The sequence below is a fragment of the Pterocles gutturalis genome, unplaced genomic scaffold, assembly GCF_000699245.1.
Source record: "Pterocles gutturalis isolate BGI_N339 unplaced genomic scaffold, ASM69924v1 scaffold11053, whole genome shotgun sequence".
Lineage (NCBI taxonomy): Eukaryota > Metazoa > Chordata > Aves > Pterocliformes > Pteroclidae > Pterocles > Pterocles gutturalis.
Window position 1 is genome coordinate 75,475 of NW_010125668.1, and position 25,946 is coordinate 101,420.

The 25,946-nt window shown below is 47.3% G+C and overlaps 1 protein-coding gene across 1 annotated transcript in view; it reads left to right on the top strand.

Moving 5' to 3' along the window:
- LOC104465562 (TRAF2 and NCK-interacting protein kinase-like) overlaps positions 1-25,946 on the top strand; it is a gene marked incomplete at its 3' end in the record, with an annotated part of 108,273 nt that overhangs the window by 56,772 nt on the left and 25,555 nt on the right. Inside the window, 8 exon segments of the mRNA XM_010078659.1 lie at positions 7,100-7,210; positions 9,319-9,409; positions 10,743-10,873; positions 15,004-15,058; positions 15,876-15,954; positions 20,426-20,601; positions 22,224-22,290; positions 23,213-23,417. Coding sequence (XP_010076961.1) covers positions 7,100-7,210; positions 9,319-9,409; positions 10,743-10,873; positions 15,004-15,058; positions 15,876-15,954; positions 20,426-20,601; positions 22,224-22,290; positions 23,213-23,417 — 915 coding nt within the window.

Below are 25,946 nucleotides of genomic sequence, written 5' to 3' on the forward strand. Positions count from 1 at the left end.
TTTGGAAGATGTTCCTCCTGGGACAGAAATGGAGCTGATGGGCTTCTGTGCCGCTTTGTCACCTGAGACTTCCTGGTACACTGAATTATTGGGAAATCTTGTGGGCTTGGACTCCAGGGGCTTTTCTTACTTGGGTGCTGGGGTTATTTTTGATGAGAACTCTTAAAAAACATCTTCTTTGCAGCTGTCCTGGGATTCAGCAAGGAGAAAGCTGAGAAATGGCTTTTCAAATGCCTGTGAAATTTTATTTGGCTTTAGCTGGTTCATAATTTGTGTTTTTTTTTTTTTTTTTTTTTTTTTAAAAAGCAAAACAGAAGACCAGCCCCCAGCATTTCCCCTTGTGCTGCTGGAGGGCCTGGGGGGGAAAAAAAGCCCCAACAGCTGTATGCCAAAGGCCTAAATAGTCAGGGAAGCCCTCCCCGGAGCTGGGCTCTGCCCAGTGCCCCTACGCTGCTTGGGTCTGGGATTGGCACAGTCTGATCAGGGAAGAGGGTTTGGGTTTTTTTTTTCATTCCTCTAGCTCCTGTGCAGAGAGCTCTGGGCATATATACAAGCGTTAATAAAATAATGGGTTTTAAATGATTTGCCCATCCAGAGCAGCCCAAATGTCCAAAAAGAGAAGACTCCTTGGATTAAGAGGCTCTTTTATCAAACCCTCATCATCCTGAAACAGCAGAGGATGCTGTACGTGCTGTATCACCTTCAGATGGCCACAGTCAGGAGGAGAACCTGAGCTTTCCGCTGGTTTTCACCCAGCCATGCGAGGGGGGAAGGTATTCATCACCCAGCTGTGTCCTTTTCTCTTGGCCCCTAGGAAGGGCAGAGCAGATAATCTGAATTTCCTTCCAGACCAACTACCTCTCTTTGCAATTTTGGGGCCTTTCTCATGGGCTAGTGAAAAAAAAAATGTTGTAAAAGCTGCTTTCCTTGCGTTGAAGTGTGCTGGGGTGTGGGGTTTTTTTGTCTCTGCCCAGTGCTGGGGCTGGTGAAGGTATTCACGGGAAAGCTCCTTGGCCGTGGAGGAGAGGTGTGCTGGTGTCGCTGTGTTAAATAGCTGTTGTTTCAGGATCTGATTGAATTAGGACTTGCGCGGACTCTATCAGTCTTGCCGCACAGATAAAGGCTTGATTATTTTTCATTGGCCCTTTGTTGAAATAAAACGGTTTCTGATAATGCCCAAGTAATTCTTTTTATCGACATTCAGGAGGCTGATACGGAAATAAAAAACAGGGAGCTCTTTCAGTGGAGATTAAGATCTCTCAAAAACACGGCGGGCTTCTGACATGAAGTATTGTCATCGCTTCTGCCGCGGTGAAGAGCAGGTCTTTCGGTGCTGCTGCTCCATGCGATAGCAGCCACTTGCCCTGAAAGACGAGCTTACTAAACAGGCAAGCTCTCCTGAAATTAGAGGGACACGTGGAGCATATTTTAGCACAATGGAGATGTGCATAACAAATCTGATACATTAGTAAAGAAAAAGGACATAAAAGTCACAGGGACAACCTTTATGGAATATTTTTTAAAAAGATTAAAATAGGAGGTAGGCTTATTCCTGTGTTGGATAAAGTGTTGCTTTCTGGGGGAGCTGGGGATTGTGCCTATCTCTAACCAAGACAAGGGAGTCCTTGCCGGGGAAGCCTGTGATGCAGGGGGGCAAAGAGGGAGGGGGGACTGCAGAAACTGGGGAAATGACCCAGGGGATGGTGAGGGACTCAGTTTATCCATTAACTGCTGCTTCTTGGAGTTAAACTCATTAAATTCCCCTTGCACATCTCACAGGTCTAAGATACAGGTTACCAGGCTGCACATAACCTGGAGGAGTGGGGGAGTGTTTTGAGATACTTTGGGGGCTTTTGTGGCGATGGGGGATGGGGCATTCATTAGGAAGTGTGAACTTGATGTGGGAGGTGACCAAAGGACCCCTCCCCAGCACATTGCCCACACTGATGGCCGCTGGAAGTTGCAGGCCCTCTGCTTCCTTCCCATACATTAGCACACCATATACATCCGCAGGGCAGCCGGGATGCTGCTCAGCTGCCTCTTCGTCACCTGCCCTTGCCATCCACGGTGCACTGAAACTGTGAGCAGAGAAGCCTCGCCGTGCATGGGCAGCAGCACTGGCTTTGGGGTGGACAGGGGTTTGCAGAGCGCAGGGGGGCTGGTGGCAGCCCGGGGCAGAGACAACCCAGGACAGAGCCCGCCTGGTGCTTGGTCCCCAAGGACTAGTGACGCTGGCTGCCGATGGATGGCTGCCATGGCAAACCTGCCTGCGCCCGGAGCTGCATCTGTCGTGAAGGGGGGAAAGATTGCTAAAAGGCAGGTTGCCAAATAGCTGCTGGTGGTGAGCACAGGCAGGGACCCCACGGGGACAGAGCCGGTGGGATGGCCTCCTCTGCAGCGGGTGATCTGGGGCAGTTTTGGGGAAGAAGGAGTTGGGGTGATGTAGGACCAGAGGCTGTGTCAGGGTGGCACCGCTGCAGCTGGCGGCACTCGGGACTGTCACTGCGTAGCTGCAATGTGCTTTTCACCGTGTCGAGCCGTAGCGCGTTGGATCGCTGCAGGGTGGTACAAATGGAGTCACATGGGGGATCTGGAGAGCAAAAAGGGGGCAGCGAGGCTCCAAAGGTGGCTGCTAAATGGCACCAGTTATCAAAGCCCTGGGTTGCACTGTGCAGCTCGGAGCAGGATCACTCCTAACCTGCTTATAGGCACTGAAGAGTATTTTGGGGCAGTTGCTGATACCTTGCATCATAAACATTTGAGAGGGGATGGTTTTCAGTGGAGCTGTGATTCTGTCCAGTCCCTCCAAGCCCTGCAGTCCCGGGGAGGTGCAGGGGGAGTGGGGCTGCTCCTCCAGCCCCCGACCGAGAGCCCGGGGTGAGCAGAGATGCTTTCTGCTACTACTGTCTGGCTGAGTAAGCCAACACTATTTCATTCTCACTCCTCTTCAAAGCGATGTCAGTGCTGTAAACACTGCAAAGCTGTGAGCCCAGCTCCTTTCACTGCCATCCCAAAGCTTTCAGCCTGCTCAGGACCCGTGGCGGCAGCTGCCTGCCGGCTCCCTAAGGGACATGAATTGCTTGTCTGGCCTCGACGTGCAGGGATGTGTAGGCAGGGCAGAGCCAGACAAGTCATTTATTTATGAACATGTGCAAGAGCAGTTTGATGCTGCTGTCAGAGGGGAGAGCAGAACAGCGCTGGCCCCCCTGTGCCCACCCAGGTGTGCTGCTGTAGCACCAGCACAAGCAGTTAAAACCTCTGCTTCTCTTCCTACTGAATATTTCAGTTGCTGCTTAATACCAGTTCGATCAATATTTCTGTTTCTGAAATGAGCATTGGCTTTTCTGCTGATCCACCAAGTCAAGGTCTCTTAATGCTCCATCACTGGCTCCAGGTGCCGTGGTGTGTGGGATGTGATGGGGCCCTTTTGCAGGGCTGTGGGGTGGGATGGGAGGCTTGGGTGGCCCTGCATGGCACCAGGGCTCTGATGACACACACAGCAGAAAGAAGGATTTCCAGCAGCATTTAGCCTGGGGCTGGTGTGTGCTTGTTTCCTGTAACTTCAAAAACAGAAATCAAATTGTTTGTGGGGTGAAGAATAGGAACACAATAGGGTTTGACTTGTGGAGTACGGGAGTTGGATGATTTTGGGGGGTTCCTCTGGACAAACTGGAGTGGTTCAACATCAGCTGGATTGGGGGTTATGCACTGGGGATGCTCAGGTTTGAGCCCCTCCACGTAATTAATGTACAGTGACGATGGGAGCAGGGGTCTTACTGGCTGTTTCCAAACTGGAGAAAGTTGTGGTTGATTTGAGCCCTTCCACGTAATGTACAGTGACGATGGGAGCAGGGGTCTTACTGGCTGTTTCCAAACTGGAGAAAGTTGTGGTTGATTTGAAAGCCGTGACCGCTCTTTAAACAAAAAAATTAGTGAGACAGCAGAACACAGAAATTTACAGCTGCCGCTTCTGAATTTGCGTTGCTTATGAAGTTTACTGTCAGCCTGATAGGAAGAGCTAAGTAAATGCTAAATGAACTGTATTTAAAAATACTTCCTCAATAAATGGCCTTGCAAATTAAATTTCTGAAGATGGTCTTACCTTTAGCCCATCTTGATGATGATTTTAATTATGGTTAATAAAAATTCAATCTGCATTTCAAGTTTATTGTCTTACCCCATCATTACTTCATCCTTTAACAAGATTGGTAATGATGCAGGTGTGTGCAGGGCAAAGCACTCGCCTGGAAACAAGGAACTGGTAAGAAAGTATCTTTTGAAGGCTTTCCTGAGTATACCAAGTTCTGTCCTAAAATCATCTGGAACTTTTGGTTCCCTTTCTTTTCTCCTGGAAGGCTGCTGGTTGGTTTCCAACCTAAATATACCCGTAGGGTGTTGGTGTGTTGATATTATGTCGATATCTACCTTGTTCTTCTCTCTCTCTGGTGCTTACCTGTCCCTACTGTTGCCAGTATACACTCGTATCCCAGAGCCATCCATCCCCTGGCTGGCTGAGCAAGTCCTCAGGTCCTCTGAGAAGACCTGTTCATCTTCCTGTACCTGCTCCAGTGTGCATTGATCGTTCCTGGGCTCCATCGCCCAGCAGAACATGCTGTGCTGCGGGTGAGGTCTCACCTGGCCTTAGCCATCGTCTGTGTTTCCTTGCTTTGGAGGCTGCATGGTATGAGTTCTAGTTGGGATTTCTGTAGCATCCTTCCATCTGAGGAGCAACAGGAGAACAGAAGGGCGTGAGGGGATCACAGTGCGGCTAAGTGCCGCAGCAGCTGGCTTTCCTCCCGTTCCATCCAAACCTTCTGGAAATGGTGGGTTTTCACATGGGGTGTCCATCAGCCCTCTGTTGCGGACAGATCCTCGGGCAGCCTCGTCATCTTTCTGCTGCTGGTTCTTCTGGAGAACTCATGGCAGAGCTTTGGGGAAGCGCCTTGCTGTTCACAGGACGTGTGCTGCTGAGCCCCCGTGGCCCTGCCCACTGGACCTGGAGCCTGCTGGTGCTGCCAGAGGTCTGCTGGCGCTGGATGTTTTCCTGGGGACATTACAGGACTGTGCAGCTCTTAAACAGCCAAGTTGGAAACACTTCTCTTAGGATTATCTTTCTCTTTCCCTCTCTTTTTCTTCGATGTCCAGGAGATCTCACAACTGCAGATTTGGGGTACATCAGCAGGTGGCCGTAGTATTCACTGCCTGGTGCAAAATTAATCTTTGCCCTGTGGAAATCAGGGAGATAATAGAGGACCGAGTGAACTATCAGCTCCATAAAGATAATCTGGCAAATTAACAGAGGCACTGTGTAATTTAATGGGATTTCTTCCATCTTCCTTTAATCATTGTGATTGCCGTACATGGTGTAGCGTGCCCTTCCTCTTCCTCTTGCTCCAGCACTGGTGGGAGCCTGTGGGTGAATTTCCATGGGAGGAGGCTGGAGAGGGTCAGCCTTTTGGGTTGGAAAGTGTTTGTGGCTGGCTCAGCCATCCATCATTTTCCTTTCCATGCTCACTGCCATGGTATCCCAAATGTTCGTTTAATAAGAAACATGTGCAGACGCTGATATTCACCATGTGTCAGTGAGCCAAAGGGAAGAAAGAGAGGAAAAGTGACTTTGAAACCAGTTGTTCCATTATTCCCTGTTCGATGAGCAATGACTAACCCATGAGTGATGCCGTGTCCCAGTGACCCAGCTGGATCGCTGGTCTCCTGCTGCAGTGGAAGAGCTGCAAGCGCTGTGGCAGCGTTCCTTGCCTTCGCACAGGGCAGACTTTGGCTCGTCACACATCTATTTCTTGAAGCCAGTTTCCTGATGTATGAGGGATATAGAAAGAAATTTTCAGCTGTCAGTTTGGGAAGAGAAGAGAAAGTTAATGTCAAAACTAAAGATGGGAGTGTGGTCAAAGCCAACTAAGGTGTAGACTGCTCAAGTATTTTATTTAACCTGAAGGCTTCTAGCAGTACTCTGGATTTTATGATCGTTTATTTATTATAGTCTTTTACATCACTGCGTTGGAGCAATTTGGTTAGAAGTAAGCCTTCTCCTGTTTCTTTCTCTTCTCCTCTTGGCCCATGCTTTTAATAAAGTGACGTCACTTGCTTGGAGAACATTAAATGCCATGTAAGCTTGATGTGATAAGAAACTAAACATGCACATTGAAGGTTCTGGCAAGACATGACTTGAAAGGGAATATCATTTACGAGCAAGCTGATCTTCTTGGAAAATGTGGTTTCACATCTGAGAGAAACACTTCTACAGGTCTTGGAGGAGGCTTGTTGCATCCACGGGCTGTGCTTGCTTTCTGGAGCCCACAGACAGCTCCTGCACACCCTGGGGATCTGCGATGTTCCTGGGAACAGGCTCACATCCCGTGCTATTTTTGTAAGGTTTATTTCACAGTTGCTCAATGACAAGATTAGGAGATTAGGTTTGGGCCTGAGTTAGATCATTGTACTTCTGTATTTGATGTTGTGAAACTTTAAGTGGTAGGAGCAGTGGTGCCCAGTCGCACCAGTCGGTAGGACTCCAGCTGCACGGTAGCCTTCCCTCAAGGAAGGTAAAAGGTGGTCAAAAGCAAAGACCTCCTGGTAAAAAAAAATATTTGAAAAGTATCTCTAGTTTTTAAGGTTGTAGGAAGTTTTCAAACATCTGTCTCATTGCCTTCATATTTTCGAAGTTGAAGAGCTTATACACAAGAGGTAGAATTTTGTTTGTATTGCTGTTGATACTAAATATTGATACTAAACATTGATAATAAGTATAAAGAAGGGTGTGTAGTGGTAGGATCTGAGATTTCAAGATTTCAGGTTTCCTCTCCTGATTTGCAGCACTGGACTGATTCCTGTTTCTTGTTTCCATTATCCTGGAGAGCAACAAGCCTTACAAGCCTTCCAGCCTTTTATTGTTTCATTTTTATAACAAAACCCTCATTGATTAAAAGCTGATAGGTTCATAATTATGTCCCAGTGGCTCTGCATAGTACTGCAGTGTCCCCACGGCCATGTTGCCAGCATCGGGGTCCTACCCTGGGGCCGGGCAGCCCGGTGGGTGCTGTTGGTGTCATTGCTGTAATTGCATTTTTGTTCCATTTGGCAGCTGGTGATGGAGTTCTGCGGCGCGGGCTCCGTTACTGACCTCATCAAGAACACGAAGGGAAACACCTTGAAGGAGGAGTGGATTGCCTATATCTGCAGAGAGATTTTACGGGTACGTGTCCAGAGGGAGCTGAATATTTGGGGTTGTTGGAGTAGCGCACCCTGTGCTCGGGGGTCATGGAGAGCCTTTGGCTCTGCAGGCTTTGTGGCTGCCGCGCTGCCGTGGGCTGGAGCCTCTTTGGTGCCGGTAGGCATGAATGATTCATGTACTTGCATGATGCATAATAAATAAGCCTTATTTAATGCCTTTTAACTCTGTTAGTTCCCTGACTTTTAACCCTCTTTTTCCTTCAACAAAAATATAATTTCCTTTAGTATTAGTAGGACAAAGATTTATTTACATCAGAATTACATTTCTAATTAGCAGGAAGGTGAGGACTCAAAAAGTCAGTGGAAAGAATCTTTATTATTAAAAAGCACCCCAGGTTTTATTAAATCCATGTCTCTGGCTTTAATGAGGATTCTGTGGCTTTTATACCCACAAGAAAAACGTTTGACTGGAATGTCTTAAAATGGGCCTTGCTAAAGTTTCATGTACTGGGAGATGGCAGCTCCAGCAAAGGCTTGCTTGCGTTTTGCACACCTGAGGTCAGATGATGTGATCGTAATGGTTGCCCAACATTAAAATCTATCACTCTGTGAACCAAGATTTTTGTGCAGAAGAAAACGGAAAAATTGGGCACATGAAGGAAAGCTGTAAAAGAGCCACTCAAAGAAAAGAAGGCAAAACGATTGCTCCAAAGGGCTGTGTGTGGCACTGCTGAGGCTGCTGCTGGCGTCCAGGGGTGACACAGCACTTCTCTGTTGACCCTGAATGCCACCGCCTGCATCAACGTGATGTGCAGAAGGCACTGGGGCTGTAGCTAATCGGTTGTGGTATGGACACTGCTTTTCAGTGCCAGGAAACCACAGTTACATGGGCTTATTTTAAACGTCTGGGCTCTGTGAGCCTACTTCTTAAAACAGCCCCTGGCAGTGAGTCAGAACCCAGCCGCTGACCCACGTCCCAGGGCCACCATCGCGTGTCATTGCTCGCGTGGTGGCCGTGCGTTGGGGCAGTTGGCTGGTGACCTCTGTGGGGTTTCAGGTGATGGAAGGCTCCCACCTTTGTGCTGCAGAAGGTGTCTTGTTCTTGGTTCAGATGTTGAGGACCAGTTGTAATTCTAACACGAGGCTCGATCTTGCACTCTTACGGGATTTTTTGAAATTCCATTAAATTTTTGCTCTGCCTCCAGTGCACAAAGGTGCCTCTAACTAGGTATAACATGGCTAAAAAAGGGCTCCCGTAAAGATATAATGTATTCCACAGCACTGTCCCAAGGTAACAAGCGTAAAATGACTAATAACTACCAGTAGTGAAAGCAGAAGTTATTTTCTTCATTGAGTATGAATGTTTAATGTAAAATGTAAACCTAATGCGAAATTAGTTTTTGAAGTAATCCATATTTTTACTAAGCTGGCAATATAGGTGGATGTTACTTTGAAACTGAAATAATAAGTGAACAAAATAAAAATGTAGGTTGCAAAAAGAAATTAATGAGCTAATAAAAAAGCACAACAGAAAAGCTAGTTTACCTTTAGCCTTTGAGAGAGGCTTTTAATTTGAGCTATATCTCCATTAGGGATATGTACAAGTTATCATATTTGTATTTGCATGGTAGCTTTTTTAATACAAGCTTATCAGTGTATTAAAGTCCTGTTTATTGGACCGGTATAACAAGAGAATTGTTTTCTTCAGTTTCTGGATAGTGGAAATACAGAAAGGGAGACAAAACCATTCTGTTGTTTCTGCCACAGAAATGGCTCCCTAGGGCAAGGGAGCACATGGGGGAAATACCTCTAGAGATAAGGAGGAATTAGGGTTAATATGGGTTCCTGGAGAACCTGAAAGGTTGGGTTTAATCTCTATAGAATTGGTGGTTCTTGTCTCCTGCTATGGGGAGAGCAGCACATGTAGCCGTCAATGGGTGTCTCGCTTGCCAGGCATGACCTCCCAATGTGTGATATAGTGTTTTGAACACATGATAAGCAAAAACATTCTCAAGTGCTTAACTCCAACTGTGAATCTTCCATTTCTGGAGCGTAATTGGTTGAGGAGGAATGTCAGAAAATAACATGCTTTGAACTTGGATTCCTCTAACCTTTCTCTGAATTCTCTAGGGCTTGAGTCATCTACACCAGCACAAAGTCATTCATCGAGACATCAAGGGACAGAACGTATTGCTGACGGAAAATGCAGAAGTTAAACTAGGTAAGGGTGGGTTCAAACTCTTGGAAACTGCAAGTGGGCTGGTGGGAGAGAAGCAGCAAAACTCACTTGTACATGACTTGGAGAACAGGGATGGATCCTGAGAGCTACCCTGTGTTTTTCGTCGTGCCAACCTCAATAACATAACCTTGGGTGTTGACCAAGTGCTGTGCAAGAAACTGCTGGTGGTTGATGGCCAAGTTCTGCACACAAAGATGTGTTGTTTCTGTTCAGATAGGTAGTTTGGGCAGCAGTACCATCAGATACAGGTTAAGCAATCAAGACCATTTTTTCATGCCCTGGGTTGAAAATTGGCCTGTGTGCATCACCAGCCGTTACAGTAGACTGTTCCCTATAGTGTCCTATGGGATCAGAGTCCAGTCAATTTAATGTCACGTAATCCAGATTTGTTTTCCAAGCCAACCTGTTGGAGAGAGCTTAATTTGCAAGAACTACTCTGAATTTCATATTTCATATGTGATGTTCGTCACCCTGGAGAAGACCAGGCATTCATGTGAAGATCATCTGGAATACAGCAGATAAGCAGAGATGATGTACTGGTATCCACACTTGTCCAATACTGATGTTATTAAGGCTGTCTTTGTGGGTTTAAATTTATACTAGTGATGAAAGATCCCTTACACTGGTAAAGTGAGGTGCAAGCCTTGTTTTCCTCTGTCTTTCCTCTCTACAGCAGAATAAAACCCCAGCTTAACAGATGGCACCACCAGCTCGTTTGACTTTATGCTGGTGAAGATTCCCCTCCGAGAGGAAATTCTCCAGGGCAAATCTCCAACCATTGTGTTGCACAAAGTGAACTTAGTGGACCATAAGAGTATTCTCTCATTGATTTGATTTCATCAGTTTTTGCTTCATTTTGCAGCTCTCTGCTTGACATTTCCCTATGAGCTTTTGTCCTTGGCCCTTAGTTCCTTAAGTCTTTTGCATTTCTGCCATGTCCAGCAATAATTTAGGTAGAGAAATGAGGCTTCTCCCAATATTTGTCAGGCTTTAATTCAAATGAGAAAGCATAGAACAAAGGCTGTTGCTTATTCATGTTGCTAACCCTGTTTCTCATTAGTATGAAGAGCTGTGATTTCTTTTCATTGCCTCCTGGCAAGGAGGAGAGGGCGCAGGGCTTCTTGGACATGAGATGATCAGGTTTGTCCTTGACTGACCTCTGTTGATCCCAGCAGAGATCGAACAGGAATGTCCCTGGCCTCCTTTCTCTCCTGACCGTGCAAAGGAGTTGGTCTGCGTGAACTTAAAGTTTCACAGTCACAGGAAGAAACTCTGACCTTACCTTACAATGCCCCGTTGTCTCTCTGATCCACAGTGGATTTTGGTGTCAGCGCTCAGCTGGACAGAACGGTGGGCAGGAGGAACACCTTCATTGGAACGCCTTACTGGATGGCCCCCGAGGTCATTGCCTGCGATGAAAATCCTGATGCCACTTACGACTTCAAGGTAGCTAAATGAGCATCTTCCTACTCTTTTACACCTCTTTACAGATGTAATCTTTGCAAAGTCTAGAACATTCATGAATAAGGCAAGCAGGGAATTAAAGCAGCACCTACCGGTGTTTGTGATGAGAGTTGTGAACATAAACATCTGAAGAAAGTGCTTGGTATGGTCTCAGATTTTATGTCCCAGTACCGTGAACGTGAGCACTTAGGAATTCAGTATATTCTTGCAGCTTTGCAAAATAATACTGACAGGCAGTGTAGTCTCCTCCTGCTTTCTGGCTGTTGGATTTTGAGATGCCAGTTCAGGCCCGATGTGGATCTTTGTTGTGCTGTTCACGTATCCAAATTTACTGTGAAGAAGTCTTTCCCCATGCTGAGAAAGGTGTCAGACGGAGGCTTCTTACCTGCTAGCCTGCTTTTCAGTGCCGCGTGTTTAAATACTACAGTCAGACGTGTTGCGTTTGCTCTGTTTACTCTGGAGAGAAGTCAGGTCGGGTTTAGAAAGGGCAGAATCACATCTTCTGGCCTGCAGCCTGGTGTTCATAGGGAGATCTGAAGGCTGCCACACAATCGGACGTTCAGGGGGCTGACCTACTTTTCACATGTCTCTGTTGCCTGTTTGAAGTTTTATTTTCGGATCGGTGGCAGCACAGCGTTACTGCTGAGTTCTGATGTGGCACAGAGCCCTGTGCCGTGCAATGGGTCCACGGGAGGGTGACGAGTCCCACTTGCCCATTCAGACTACAGCAAGGTCCAGTGTTGAAAGCAAGGAGAGCTTAATATATTTTAGCCTGCTTCTGCCTTACTGCAGGTTTCTGGATGCACGTCTGTAGAAACATCCCTTGGTTTTTGTCCCTTGGTCTTTTGAAGCATCCAGAACTTGAATTTCTAGCTCCAAACCCCCTAAGGTCCACTGAGCCTGTCCAGGGAGGAAAACAAGACACTAGCACCTGAGCTTTGAGGGGAGAAGCTAAGATGTACAAAGCTTGGTGTGCCTCTGTTTGTGTGCCTTCTGAGGTCTCTTTACAAGGAAATGTTTAAAAAGGACTTTGAGACCCTTTGGTTTGGAGCTAGGTAGCTGCTTTCTAACAGTAGGACATTACAATGTAATAGTGCAGCAGCCCACCATCGTGGTACGATTTGGAGTGCAATTACCAATCACTCAGAGAAATTTTTTTAAGAGATGAAAGATTTTAAAGTAACTGAGCAATGCTTCTGTATCGCAGCTATTTGAGTGCATCAGTCAACTTTTGAACTGATGGTTTTCCAGAGAGCAGCTCTCCAGTGTGAGTTCAGACTCCAGGTTACATAAATCATTAACGATAAGGACATGTAGAAATAGTTTAATCTGCAGTTACTTAGTAGTCTTTGATTAACCAATTACAACAGGCATTTCCTCAGCGCTTCGTAGCAGGGCTGCAGCCCGCATTAGCCACTCTCACCGCTTCTCCACTGACAGCCGCCTGCTCCAGCGCTCTAATTAATTGCAGCTTTTTATTATTATTTTTTTTAAAAAAAGGGCTGATCTCTTCATAGGCTACTTTCTACCCTCAGAAATCCCTGAGGTTTTTCCTCTTTCCAGAATAACTAGGGCACTTAATATGCCGTTGACTGATGCACAAGCGCCAGGACCAGAATCCCTCTATTGTCCCCAAGGATCAAACGCTCGTAGCGAGCCAGGCGCTTGTGTCTCTGAAGTTGGCATTGACCGTTTTCCCTTGGCTGGAGGTATGAAACAGAAGGCTGATTGCTGCCGACACACTCACTGCGGGGTGTTTTCAGAGCTCATGGTGATGTGGGAGCCACTGGACATTAGTCTGTACTCCGGATCACACCCCTGCACCTGATGCTCTTGCTTTGAAGTGTCAGGGGGAAAATGTAAATGATAATTTTTTTTTTAAGGAATGCAAATCAGATGCTTTCAGGTTTAGCCAGGTGGCTTAAAATAGTGAATACAAAAGATGAGATTTATAGGGTGAAAAAAGGAATCCTCACAGGCTTAATCTGTTGGACAAAAAGCCTCTGATCTCACTGTTTTCTTAGCCAGAAAGAGATGCCTGTGTAATCTATGGAAGGAGGCAGTAAATACCTCCTCACAAAAATAAACCACTTTAAAAAAGAACACATAGAAACCCCACATTGTTGAGGTTATTTGTTGGTTTTTCCTCCAGCCAGTTTTCCTTTTTTTTTTTAGACATACCTTGTCAATAAGCTTAGAATCAAGAGGGGAAGAAAAAAAAGGAAGCTTGCTTCCTTTCCCAAATCAAGACAATGCAAATATATTAGTGCAGCGTCTTTTTGCTGGGTAGGCTGAAAAGCTTTTCAGACGCAAAAATAAAACCCCTCCACAAAAAAAACCAAACCCTGAATTCCAGATCATTATAAAATGCGTGCTTCCCGCTGAGTGTTCTGCTTTCTCTGGGAGACATAGAGAGGTGATAATCCCTTTCTATATTGCTCCAGCTTTAAGATCACTTGGCATCTTGCGTATAATACTGGGCACCTCAATATGGAAAGACACAGTAGGAATTTGGAAGGAGTTCAGCAGCAGCCCAAAGGGAGGGGGTCATGTGTGCTGAATCATGTGGAAAGACTGCGATAATTAAGTATGCAGCAGAAATCCCAGCTGACCTGAAACAAAGAATGGATGAGACTGTCCTGCGAAAGGGCTGGGAGTAGGATTTGAGAGAGAATTTTTAAGCAGGTACAAAGATGTTTAGCAAGGACAGCATTTGTTAGGGGAGAACTTGAGTTAAAAATGAGGAAAAGTGCTTTGAAATTGAAAATGCAAGTTGTCTTTCCTGGATGGTGTATGTGAGAAGGTGCTTGTGGTCCCTAGAGGCTCTCTCGAGCTCTGTCTGAGCTTTTGGGGCTCTGTGCTGGGAAAAACAACCTTTCTGGGATTTACTTGCTAAGCAGGTTTAGAAGCTTGAGGTGGTTTGGAAAGGGCAGTTCTTGCAATGGTGAGCAGAAAACTGAAGTGGGACTGTGGGGACATGGCAGAGAGCAGGGCAAAGGGAGAGTGAGACACCAGAGCTGGAGGTGCAGGAGGAAGGGTGGAAGGCAGAGTCCATCCTTTCCGCCCTGAGATATACCTATTTACAACATTTACTGGTTTTGATGTGCTGAGCGGAGTTTACCTGGTCTCCAGCAAACATCAGCAGCAGCTCCATAGCATCAGGCTTGTTCTGGTCCCTGGTGCACCTGCAGCTCCTGCCTGTGCCGCCGATGCCCTCCTTTCTCAGGCAGGTCTCTCCACCTCCCTGGAGGCATGTCAGAGGATGCGCTGGAGATGGAGACATCAAAATGGGTCCGGGTCCTGTTCCTGCTGTGTCGGTTGCTGAGTTGTGCATCATTAGCAGCCCTTTACAGGGTGTCCAGAATAATGAATTATCCGCCTTTTGCCAAAAAACAAGTTGTGGCAGTGCTGTTAGGGAAGGTGCTCGTTTTTTCTTGCCGGGTACATACTGTCTCTGTCTCTGCTGCTGTCCAGGAGAGCTGAGCCATCCTTTGGGGCTTGTTACCAGATCTAGAGGTGCAGCCACAGCTCGTCAGTGATGGTGGGGTGGGGAGGAGATGCTGGAGGGGAGCTCACCACTGCTCTCTGGTAGGGAGCTGGGGATGCAAATGTCTCTGTCTGCAAGGGAGAAAATGGAAGGAAGAGTAATATAAATATGAAATCAAAGGAGTTTCCCGAATAGGTGCATTCTCTGTGCTCTGGTCATTCCGGAGATTTAACCAACCATGTGGGATGAGAAAGGTTTGGAAGCAGGGTAAATAAAAGTGCCTGTTTCTCCTCCCACTGTGAGAACACCGCTTTTCAGGCTTCTATTTAGTGAGCAGTCCATCATACAAAAGCCTCCTGGGGTACCTCAAGATACTTCACATTTTTAATCTCTTCCAGGCAGCCTGTTTTCTGTGGAGCTGTGTCAAATCCCTGTAGGTATCACCCAGCTTTAAGCAGGGAGCCAGCAGCCAGGTTTGCTGGTTACCCCAGCTGTGAAGCTGGGGGGTAGTTTGTCACCAGCTCTTCCAGGAGCTGGGGAGAGCCATGCTTCCCCCCTTGCCTGGTGCCCACTGCTGTGACAATGCTTCTCTGCATCACGTATGTCCCTCTCCTTTCTTTTACAGAGCGACTTGTGGTCTCTGGGGATAACGGCCATCGAGATGGCGGAAGGCGCTCCCCGTAAGTAGATGCGTTGCTCTGCTTTGATTAACCCTGGGTGGTAATGAGCTGGAATTTGCTGAGCGTCAGCCGGTGCTCGGTTCTGTGCAAGAAACACTGTGCAAAGGTTTTCCCAAGCAACGTGGGCTCGCTGAGATGGATCTCACAGGGTCCCTGGGGACAAAGCTGCCAGGGCAGCATGGCTTAAGGGACAGGATGGGCAAAGCACACGACCCTGTGTGACTCCCATCATGCCACTTAAGGACTCGGGGATTCCATTTCCTCAAATAAAATACATATGAAGGAGGGGCGGATGAGTGGAAGCAGGTAAAACACTGCTCCTCAGCACTGCTGTTTTGCTGACCTCCATGATGACGCAGATAGTGGCACACTGGGTTCAGCCGGTGCATCTGCATGGTCACTGCCGTGGTTTTTCTGCGTTATCCTGGGACCGTCCTTGCATGCTGGTAAATGCAAGTAAATAAAGCAGAGTGTGGTGGCACGTGGTGCAGCTGTACCGTGCTCCAGACCCATTGCTGTCAGCACCTGGCAAGGTGCTGGGGACATGCAGGTGTCCCCAGCTGGCCCCTGCCGCTGAGTCTGGCAGTGCTGGGGACACGCGTGCTGCTTGGCTGGGGACATCAGCTCCCACCTGAGCTCCAGGGCCAGGGTCTGCAGGGGATTGTCACTGCAAATCCTCCTGCCCTGCAGGTCTTATAGCTTCAGAGGAAACTTGGGTCTTCCCAGTTGGGTGTGTAGGTGTGTAGACTCTTTAGGAAGCCCCGGGGGGTTTGCAAGAGGCTGCGCCGTATTTAATGCCTCTTCTTGCACTTTGCAGCTCTCTGTGACATGCATCCTATGAGAGCCCTCTTCCTCATCCCCCGCAACCCAGCCCCAAGGTTGAAATCAAAAAAATGGTAAGTCTCTTTCTCAATCTTCAACGGCTGTAAAAGTGTCTCCAGAGCAACTTATTTCTGCAGCCCGAGCATGCTGGGGATTTATATAGCTTTGGGGTCAGTGGTGGTCTCCAGCATCACTCTGGTGAGTGCAGGTTTGGGTCTTGATCGCTTACGGAGAGGCAGCTTGGTTGGAAGGAGTCGTACACCGTGAGATGGAGGGCTTCCTAGGTGGGCAGAGAGGGGAGTGCACTCTGATGCTGCCATTTCACAGCACGGCGTCGGCTTTTCCAAGGCAGTTCATGAAGCCTGAAGCCAGATGACACTTGGCTTGGTTCCTGTTTCTTTGCAGTCAGGTTCCGTTTTCAAGTGGAAACATGTATCCATGCCAAAAAAAGGATAGTTTATCTTGAAGGCCCAGGAATGCGGAGATTTGTACTTAGTCTGAGCTTTATTTTAAAATTTTGGAGGAAAAAATACATCACTGTTTTGAAAAAAAACCAAAAAACAGGGCATGCCAATAAAAACTTGTAGGAAGAATATTCCTGAAGCCCAACAGATGTTGTTTTGTTACTGTATGTTCTGTACCGGTGGAGCTGGAGTCCTTAAAAACACTCATCTTTGGTTCGTGCTGTTTGCCTGCCCCAGCTTTGGCAGTGGTTTGGTCAGGAGAGATCTAGTGAGACATCGCTGCCCCTTGGTCCTAGACAGGCTGAACTCACGGCCTCTTCTCTAAAGTAACAAGTGATAGGACAAGAGGCCTCAAGTTGCACCAGGGGAGGTTTAGGCTGGATATTAGAAAAAAATTTCTTCACTGAAAGAGTGATCAGACATTGGAACAGGCTGCCCAGGAAAGTGGTGGAGTAACCCTCCGTGGAGGTGTCCAAGAAACGTGTAGATGTGGTGCTTAGGGACGTGGTTTAGGGGGTTGGGCGGTGGTGGGTTGATGGATGGACTTGATGATCCTTGAGGTCTTTTCCAACCTTAATGATTCTATGATTCTATGACTCTTATTCCTTGAAATGATGCTTATTGTCTTGTGGAAGGCGCACACAAAAAAAAAAAAGAGTAGTTGCTAGATATTGAAAACACTTTGTACCAAAGCAGCAGGTATTTTGGTGGTGGGAGAGGAACGAGAGAGGCTTGGAGTCCTCTGCATCAGATGTGTTGAGGTTTTAGGACCAACCTCCTAAAAACTCACCCTAGCTTTGACAAGAGGCATCTTAATTTTGTCAGCCCATCATCAGCTGCTGCGGTACCTAACCAGGAGGAGAGGGACCTTTCCTGTCTGCCTCTGCAGAGAGTGTCAAAGATGCTCGCTCTCCTTGCACAACCTTTTGAGGGTACCATTAGTCAGCTGAGAAAACAGTTTATATGCTTGTTTTCTGCCAGATCACCAGTCTCCTACTTCATTATCCTCACCGCTACAGCACAAGATGAATTGTAAGACCTTAGAGTTTATTTTTCATACAGAAGTGCTGTTTATTCAGCAAAGGCTTCCTCAGCCTTCAGGCAGATGGGAACTGAGAAAAGCAGGTTTTGAGCAGAACATCTCCCCATCTCCTTAAGGTAAAAGCTGAGCTGGAGTGAAAGTTATATTTCAGTCCTTGCTCTGAGATACTGGGACGTGCTTTGTGCAAGCTGGGGTGCTGCTCGGCACCGCCTTCCCCTCGCGTGGCGGTGGCTGTTCCAGTTGTGCGTGTCTCATGGTGGTGACCGTGGTGGCATCTGCCTGGGGTCGGCTGGTCTGACCAGGGATGCGCTCCCCAGGACGGGATCCTTGGTCCTTTGAGAAAGGGATTGCTTTGGAAGTCGTAGTTTAGTGAAACCCCAGATTTGAACCCCTCCCAGGGGAGAGTAGTGCTCACCTGGCCTCTGCTACCCTCCACAAGCAAGCAGGGACCCTGCAGGGCTGGCACACGTGTACCCCGGGCAGCTCAAACCCATACCCATCTGCCAAGCTTTCATCGCAGTGGGAAACTCCAGAGGAACCAGATGATGCTTCAAGACAGTACAACTCCACCAGTTCCTTAAGAGTAATTTTTTTCAGTATTTTCAGTGGGACACCAGGCAAACTGGCTGTCCTTGGCTCATTTCTCAGCTGGAGGTTTTGAGCCAGGCCAGAATGGGTCCTGGAGCTTGACAAGCCTGACCCAAGAAGTCTGGAGCCGTTTGACCAGGCTTTCACGGTGGCTCTCTGGCACCCAGTGGTTTTCACAAGCACAGATCACAAGAGAAAATCAAAATGAGGAAAGGTTCAACTTGAACCCTGAGTTCATCCTTACTTCTGTGTGCAGTGGGACGTGAAAGTACATCAAGTGGGCAGACCATCTTTTTCCTTATGTGAAATAGCAAAGTGACCCAGACCTTTGAGGGTAAGTCAGGGAAAGCTGAGAGGGAAAGCAGGCACGGGAGCTGCCCCAAGTCAAACATCCCAGAGAGGAAAGTCATTTTGTTGCTTACTAAATCCTTGAACTCACTTTTGAGATAGTGCTGTGTTCCTATGAAATTAAAGAGCCTGTGGTATCATTTTCTTTCCCAATTAAAGTGAGCCAGCAACAAAGCTTTATTTTCTTCTTCCTGCGTTTTGCAGATAAAATGAATTTGAACCATAGGGATGTCGTTCCCATAAACACTCCCTAGCCCTGCCTTGCAAGAGATGACAAAACCTCTTTGTTAATGAGGTGATATTTGCACTGCGATACCACTTTCCACCCAAGCAGCTGCAAAGACTTTGCAAACATTGATTTAAGCTCTGCAAAACCCAGGAGCTGGAGGAGCACGTGGTTCATGAAGATGGGCTGACCTGCGCCCGGGGAGGGAATAAGATGTATGATGGTGTCCCCCTGGATCAGAGCCAGAGAGAAAGCCCTTGTCCTCTGCTCTAGCTGTGGGGAGGGCTGAACTGTGCCCCTGGACAGGTTTGCAGAGGAGGAAGATTTCAGGAAAACCAGAGGCGTGATCTGGTCCCTGCCCAAGCTGCTCAGCCAGCTCAAGGATGCAAAGATGTGTTAGAGCGTCACAGGGCACTGGAACCCCCATCCCCAAGAGGTGGACAAACCCATCACTTACTGGAGAATAACTTTTTAGCTACTTCACCTTGACTGTATTTGTGGGTGCTCTGAACCGTGTATCCAGGACTGGAGTCTCCAGCTTCACACCAACAGGGGAGAATCATATTTTAGAAGCAGATTTTTTTGGCGCATCGTGTGGATTCTCCCTTCTGGAATACACTGAGACATGAGGTTTCTTGAGGCAAGGTGGGGAAGGAAGATTTGCTTGTTAGTAAAGATGGAGGGAGGATTTAATTGGATCCAGTAGCATATTTTATTTTTGCATCTCAATTTGTATGGATTAGCACTTAAAAGATAAATCACTTTTAGTCTGACAGCTTAAAAGTAAAATCCCTGAAAGCTTATTGTTTTATTTCTAATGCAATTCTGTAGTATCTGTTGGCTTCTGACATTAATTTTCACTCATTTTCGTATTTGCTAAAGCAACATAGAATATAGTGGCCTGTCAACATCTTTCTTACTTGTAAATCCCTGTTCTCTTGGGTTTATAATGTGGTGAAATTAGTTCCAGGAAAAAATTTTGATATGCAACGCTTGAGACTAAGAGAAATTTGTTTATTAAAGATTTGGCTGAAATTGTTTTAGCTGAGATTGTATTTAACTGTTTGCAGATAGGCTGTGAGGAGAGGTTGGGCTCTGTCACCTGCAGTCACAATCCCATCTCTGCTCGAGCCGTGCTTCCCAAAGAGCGTGTCCCATTCACTTGGGTCCATGATTGGGGGAACTGGGGCACGGTGGCGCCCAGGACCTGGTGGGTCAGTGATGCTGCTGGGTCTCCCTGTGAGAGCAGGGAAGGGCTGGAGGCAGTGAGCATCACCCAGAGGTTTTCTGAGCTTTAACAAGCTGTGTAATGTTGGGTGGTTACATCTAGAAAAACCCATCAGCCTAGCTTGTCCTACTCATCTTCAGAAAATTACATCTCTTGAAACACCGCCCAGGGCCACAAAATACGAGAAACCGTCCATTAAGGAATTGCATTTATAACTGTATGTGGTGTCTCTCATTTCTACCCACAGTTTCACAGGTCAGAGGGAATGGAGGATGAGCACTTCTTGCATTTTCTTGGTTGCCATTGATGACATCTGGCTTTGGTGATTCCCTGGTCATACTGATTGTTCCCAGTTTTCTCCAGAGTCAGCAGAATGGTGGTTTCTTGTAGTTGCACCAGCAGGGCATAAATAGGAGCATCAACGGGAAGAGAAGGAGACAAGAAAGTGATAGAGGGCATATGGGATGGCACTGCTTTGAGACGATGCCAAGTCTCAACAGAGAAGTCATGGGAATCCTCTTGGAAGGCTGCATCTGAGCAAGAACTTTGTAGCAGCCAACTCAAATACCCACAGGTTTCTCACTTTCTAAGACAAGAATCAGTGTAGTTACCTGTTTTTTCTTTACCTTTTTTTTCTGTCCCTGGCCAGGTCTAAAAAGTTTCAGTCCTTCATTGAGAGCTGCCTAGTGAAGAACCACAGCCAGAGACCGACCACGGAGCAGCTGATGAAGCACCCCTTCATCCGAGACCAGCCCAATGAAAGGCAGGTCCGTATCCAGCTCAAGGACCACATCGACAGGACTAAGAAGAAGAGAGGCGAGAAAGGTAAGTGTAGAAGCAGGGCTCTGGGCAAGCCTTGACCTCTGCCGTGTGCTTAGAGATCCCTAGGGCAGACCCAGGCGCACCTGTGGGGGTGAAACATATGGGCAGAAGGAGGAAGGCAGGGAGGACTGGGTTGCTCATGGTCTCAGCACCAGTCTCTCTTATTCAGATGGTTAAGTTTGTTTGCAAACTGGTTGAGTTAAATAGGTGTGGTCCTTCTATGTGATCACACTTCTTATGGCTTTGAGATCCGATTATTTTGTTTGACTGGGTTCCTCTCAGTTGTTGAAGGAAAAATAAATATCTGTAACAAAGCAGTTGGTGTTCAGGCGAAGCCTCAGGTGATTGTCATTAGAGCTAAGCAGTGTTTTTTAATCTTCTTTTCCCTGATGAAAAAAATGGTGTCTCTTTTGTCCAGGTGGTAATTTCCTCATGGAACACTTAAGCATTGATTCATTAAAATGTGTGTATAAAATTTACGTCTGCATACATACGTACTGGCGTGTGGGAGGGAGAAGCTGCTAAGCTGAATTTTTCCCAGCTCACGTATTTCATGCCAAGTCTGTTCATCTACATGACATTCATGCTGCACCAGCAGTGAGCAGAGTTGTGCAAACGAACATCTAGATAAGACCCTTGCCCCAGAGCAATTCTGTTGACTAGGAATAACCTATTACATTGAATGTTTTCAGTGAACTCTCCAGGCCCTATAAAAGTCTTCTGAAAAGAAGATGAGATAGCTGAAGAAACTTGTTATTCAGCTGCTTGTGAAGCAAATTTTAATTTGAAAGCTCATTTGTAGAATCCAGCAAATTAATATGTTGCTCTTTCTCTTCTTATTGGTAGCAGTATTAATTTTTCATGCGTACCTTCCAGCCCCTCTTAGTAGATTTCACTACAATCAAAACAATAAAAGGGGATCCCAGTGAAGTATTAAATGTGTTTAGTCTTGGCAAATGAAGGTTGGACCCTAGAGATGGAGAGTAATTGGATAAATGCAAGCCTTTCTTTTACTGTTATTCCCTGCATCCGATAAAAATGGTATCCCAGTAGAAATCACAGTATGTAGCACAACATTGCAGTTGGGCTTTTATGTAGATGTCTTCATTGCCTGGAAAATACATGGATTTGCTGAGGAAGAGCACATGCTCGGAGAGAGAGGAGTTGGTGCCTTCAGAGCCGTCGTTCAATCCCACCTTCCAGTGCCTGTGGCTTTGATAGCTTGTGGTGCACCTCCCTTTGAAAAACCCTCCTGAAGAAGGGGGTCACTTGGTGTCATATGGGGATAAATTCTTATTTTATGGACAGCCCCCATCTTTACATCAAGTGTCTTCAGTTGTTGGGGCTGTTGCCTGCTGTGTTGGTGCTGCCCACGGTGCTCTGGCCGCGACTGCAGACCTCTTCCCGGCCGGCACGGGCGTGCAAGGTGCCAGGGAGACCACCCATGCTTCCCTGGCCTTGCAGCCCCTCGTAAAAACAGAAAATGGAAAGAAATAATGCTGTTTATTCTTTGTCGGGCAAGAAAAAGAGAATTGTCTGTTCTGCCTTCAGAGCTCTGGGGTTTTCAACCACTGTAAAAACAAATGAGTCCAGCAAAGGGCACTGATGAGCAATTCTGTTCCTAGATGAGACAGAGTATGAGTACAGTGGAAGTGAGGAGGAGGAGGAGGAAAATGACTCCGGAGAGCCCAGGTAAGAATCAGCACTTCATTTCTGCCCTTACATCTCATTAATTCTGTATAAAATTGGCTTGAATGACTCTGGAGAGCCCAGGTAAGAATCAGCATTTCATTTCTGCCCTTGCATCTCATTAATTCTGTATAAAATTGGCTTGGATTATAGGCTCGTATGAACTAGAGATGGAAGAAGGGCAGTTTGAGCACTCAGTCCCGTTCCCTGGCAGAACAGAGTGTGTTCCCTCTGCTAGATGGGGTGTGGGTGTAAACTGATGCGACAGGTCACCTCGGCCGACAGCTGGCGAAGAAGACACAGCTACCCCATCGCCTGTGGGACGTGCAGCGCGGTGTGGTGCTGTCACGGGAGTGTGGGTATTCAGACGTGCAAAAAATGTGAGGTGAAATTAAAGAACACTCTTTAAAATGTGTTTGGTTACATCCAAGTGTAACTCCCTGTTTCCATGTTACTTTTCACCGTGAAAGCTCCCCGGTGCTTCTGGAAGCACAGTAGGGCTGAAACTTTCTTTGGTGACATTTTTCAGAGCCATTGTAATTAGTACCAGGTTATTCCATTATTTCACTGAGATAATGTAGTATTTTAATAGCTGGTAATGATTCATGCTAAATGTGCTTTGCGAACAGCTAAATATAGTGTGTGCCACTGCAGCACAAGAGGCTTTGGTTAGAAACTTAATGTAAAGGAAACCTTTAGCAAATAAATTACTGGTGAGATGTGGACAGAGGGTCTGCTCCCCTGCCCCGACAGTTGTGGTCCCCCCATCCCTTCATCCGCTGATGCGCAAGCTCTGTCGGGTATTGGGATGCTGTCGGGATGAAGAGGAGAGGAGCCACGGCAGAAAATCACGCATAACTTCCCCTGGCAAGAGGTTTAAGGATGCGGGGAGGGGAATCTTTTCTGACATTTCTCTCCTATGCAGCTCCATCCTAAACCTTCCCGGGGAATCAACGCTGAGACGGGATTTCTTGAGGCTGCAGCTGGCGAACAAGGAGCGGTCGGAGGCGTTGCGCCGGCAGCAGCTGGAGCAGCAGCAGCGGGAGAACGAGGAGCACAAGCGGCAGTTGCTGGCCGAGCGGCAGAAGCGGATCGAGGAGCAGAAGGAGCAGAGGCGAAGGCTGGAGGAGGTAACTGGCCAGAGCCCAGCAATGGGTTGGCAAAGGCTGGGTTTGAGCAGAACAGCAGCGTTTCTGCTAGCAGGTCCCAAGTGACTGTTCTCAGCCTGGTTTAAGATCATGTCCTAACCTCTCTAGTCGGTAACCCCAAATGTTTCCTTACACTGGAACAAACCCCCACTCATGCTTTTTGCATGCCAGCCTCCAGCTGCTCTCCTCACCAGAAGTGTTGCTAGTTTTTGTGAAGGTAATAGAGCTGGTTTGCTATAAATAAACCCTTGAAATACCAAACTTAAAATGATGCCTGGAACTACTGAACAGAGTTAGCCCATTATTGGGGTGATAGCTTTATTCAGTTGAGGTTGGCAAAACTCTTACTGGTCCAGGCATATGTCAAGTTCATTATCGTTATTTGCTGCTGTGGACTGTTATAGTTGAGAAGAAGCTGAAAAGCTCCATTTGCCCTTTCCCCAGATCCATGTGCCACTTGTGTCCCCTTTAATCCCTAATTTCAAATTCAGTCCTTTCAGTCCCTGCCAATTATAATTTCTCTTGCAGGGGAGGGGCAGATGCCTGCCTGACTTGTGCAATGATCCATATGTGCCCCGAAGCATAAGATTTCATTACCCTTGTCTTAACATACCAGCTACAAATGCGATCGGTCATGAAATTATCCACCCCATTTAAAATCCAGCTGCAGGATTTGACCGGGTGACTTTGGGTGTCCCTGAGCTTCACAGCCAGGCTGCGTACCCTGTGGGAAGTGCTCACTTTTGGTTTAGCTCCTGGTTCTTGGATTGCAGAAGTCCACCAAAAAATAAGGGGGCTTTTCCCCTGCTCTTGGCTTTTTTAATGGGGTTTTGCACAGAGACACCCATTGCCTCTCACTGAACTCATCCCAAGTGTCTGATTGAAGGGTTCATACATTAAGGGTAATTAAATTAGCTTTACACAGAGGTCACCAATACATCTGAAAAAAGGACTTACAGTAAATGGACTGCTAGAGCAGCCACCCCCTTAATTTGCACAAGACAGAATGTCTGTTATGTTAACCTGACTCTCCCTGGGGCACAGACAGGAAGGAATTTCAGGCAGCTGATGGTGGTGATGATGCTGGTGATTGTATGGTCCCTCTTCGAGGTGGTCCTCAGAGCCCCTCCGGGGCAAAAACCAACACAGGCAAATCCCAGGCAAAGCATTTTTTCAGTCTGGTAACTATGTAGGTCTGTCGTGTTGTCAGAGCACGGAGCATCGTGTGTTCAATACATTGTAGGTCAGGCTCTGCTTTTCCTGCGCCCTTCCCAAAGCTGGCGAGGTACTTTGAGAGAGCATGGGGTTTGCAGCTAGATGCACCCCGAAATCCCCTGCCCTAGTAGATCTGAGGACTGTTGTATGGAAGCCTGGCTCTGCCTTTGTCCCAGTTTGCTTGGTGCAAGCAGTACAAGGACAGAACAACAGCAGAATAAAAGCAGACACCAGATTAGCTGCAATCCTGTAATTAATACAATGCTTGCTGCTGTATTAATGCGTTTTCTTCGCATAGAAGAAAATTGTTCTCTCTCTCTGCCACTTCCCAGGCAGGTTTTGAATGGAGGACTAATCTCCTTGCTAAGCCAGTGAGCTCTGCCCTGAGCTACGGAGTTGCTGCCTTGTGGGGTTCGGCTGTGCGCAGCCCCCCGAGCTCTGCCGGTCCCCCCGTCCTTTCCCCCGTGTCATTAAAAGCAAATGCCACCATGGCCAGGATTTAAAATCAATGCCTCTGTTTCTGGCGGCTCTAACAAGCCCCCTTGGGCCCTTCATCCATTACTTTCTTCCCAGCTGCCTTACAAGTTTCAGACCAAATTGAAAGGGAGAGATCTGCTGGGACAAAGCCGATGAAGAGGCATTTTTATGCCCCTGCCGTGTCAGAGAAGTGGGGAAAGACAGTGGGACTGTAACCAAGGGGCATCCTCTGCCTGCCCCGGTGTGATCAGCCCCATGGGCTCAGCCAGGGTGAGGGCAGAGCGGGCAGCTGCCCACTGGCACCTGTGATGGCCCCAGCATCTTCTCAGGTGCCCATCTTCTTGGGTCTGTCTAGCCAGGTTTAGCCTCACCTGCATCTCCAGCCACAGAGTGAACTCTCCTCTCTATTAGACACAGTTTGTGTGGTGAGGAAGAGACAGAGCTGAGGTGCTAGAAAAATAAAAACTAGAAAAATAGTAGAGGCAGAGATGAGCAAACAGAAAGTTTTGTTGCTCCTACAGGGACTGGGATAGAGGAACCACACAAGCAGCTTTAAGCATCCTCCCCTTGAGCTTCCTGCTCGTGGAGGAGTCTCAGCATCCACCCTGGGGAGGGAAGATGCTGCCTCTGCCCCAGGGACATGGGAAGGAGTTTGTACCCCCAGGCTGCACCACTGTTTCTAGCACAGACAGACAGTGGTGGATATAATTTGGTCTTTATGTTCTTCCCATATATTTTGGGGCAGGAAGCATCTGATGGCCAGACAGAGGTACCAAACAGTGGCTGGCCCACGAGTTTGATATCGCTGCCTGGAGGCAC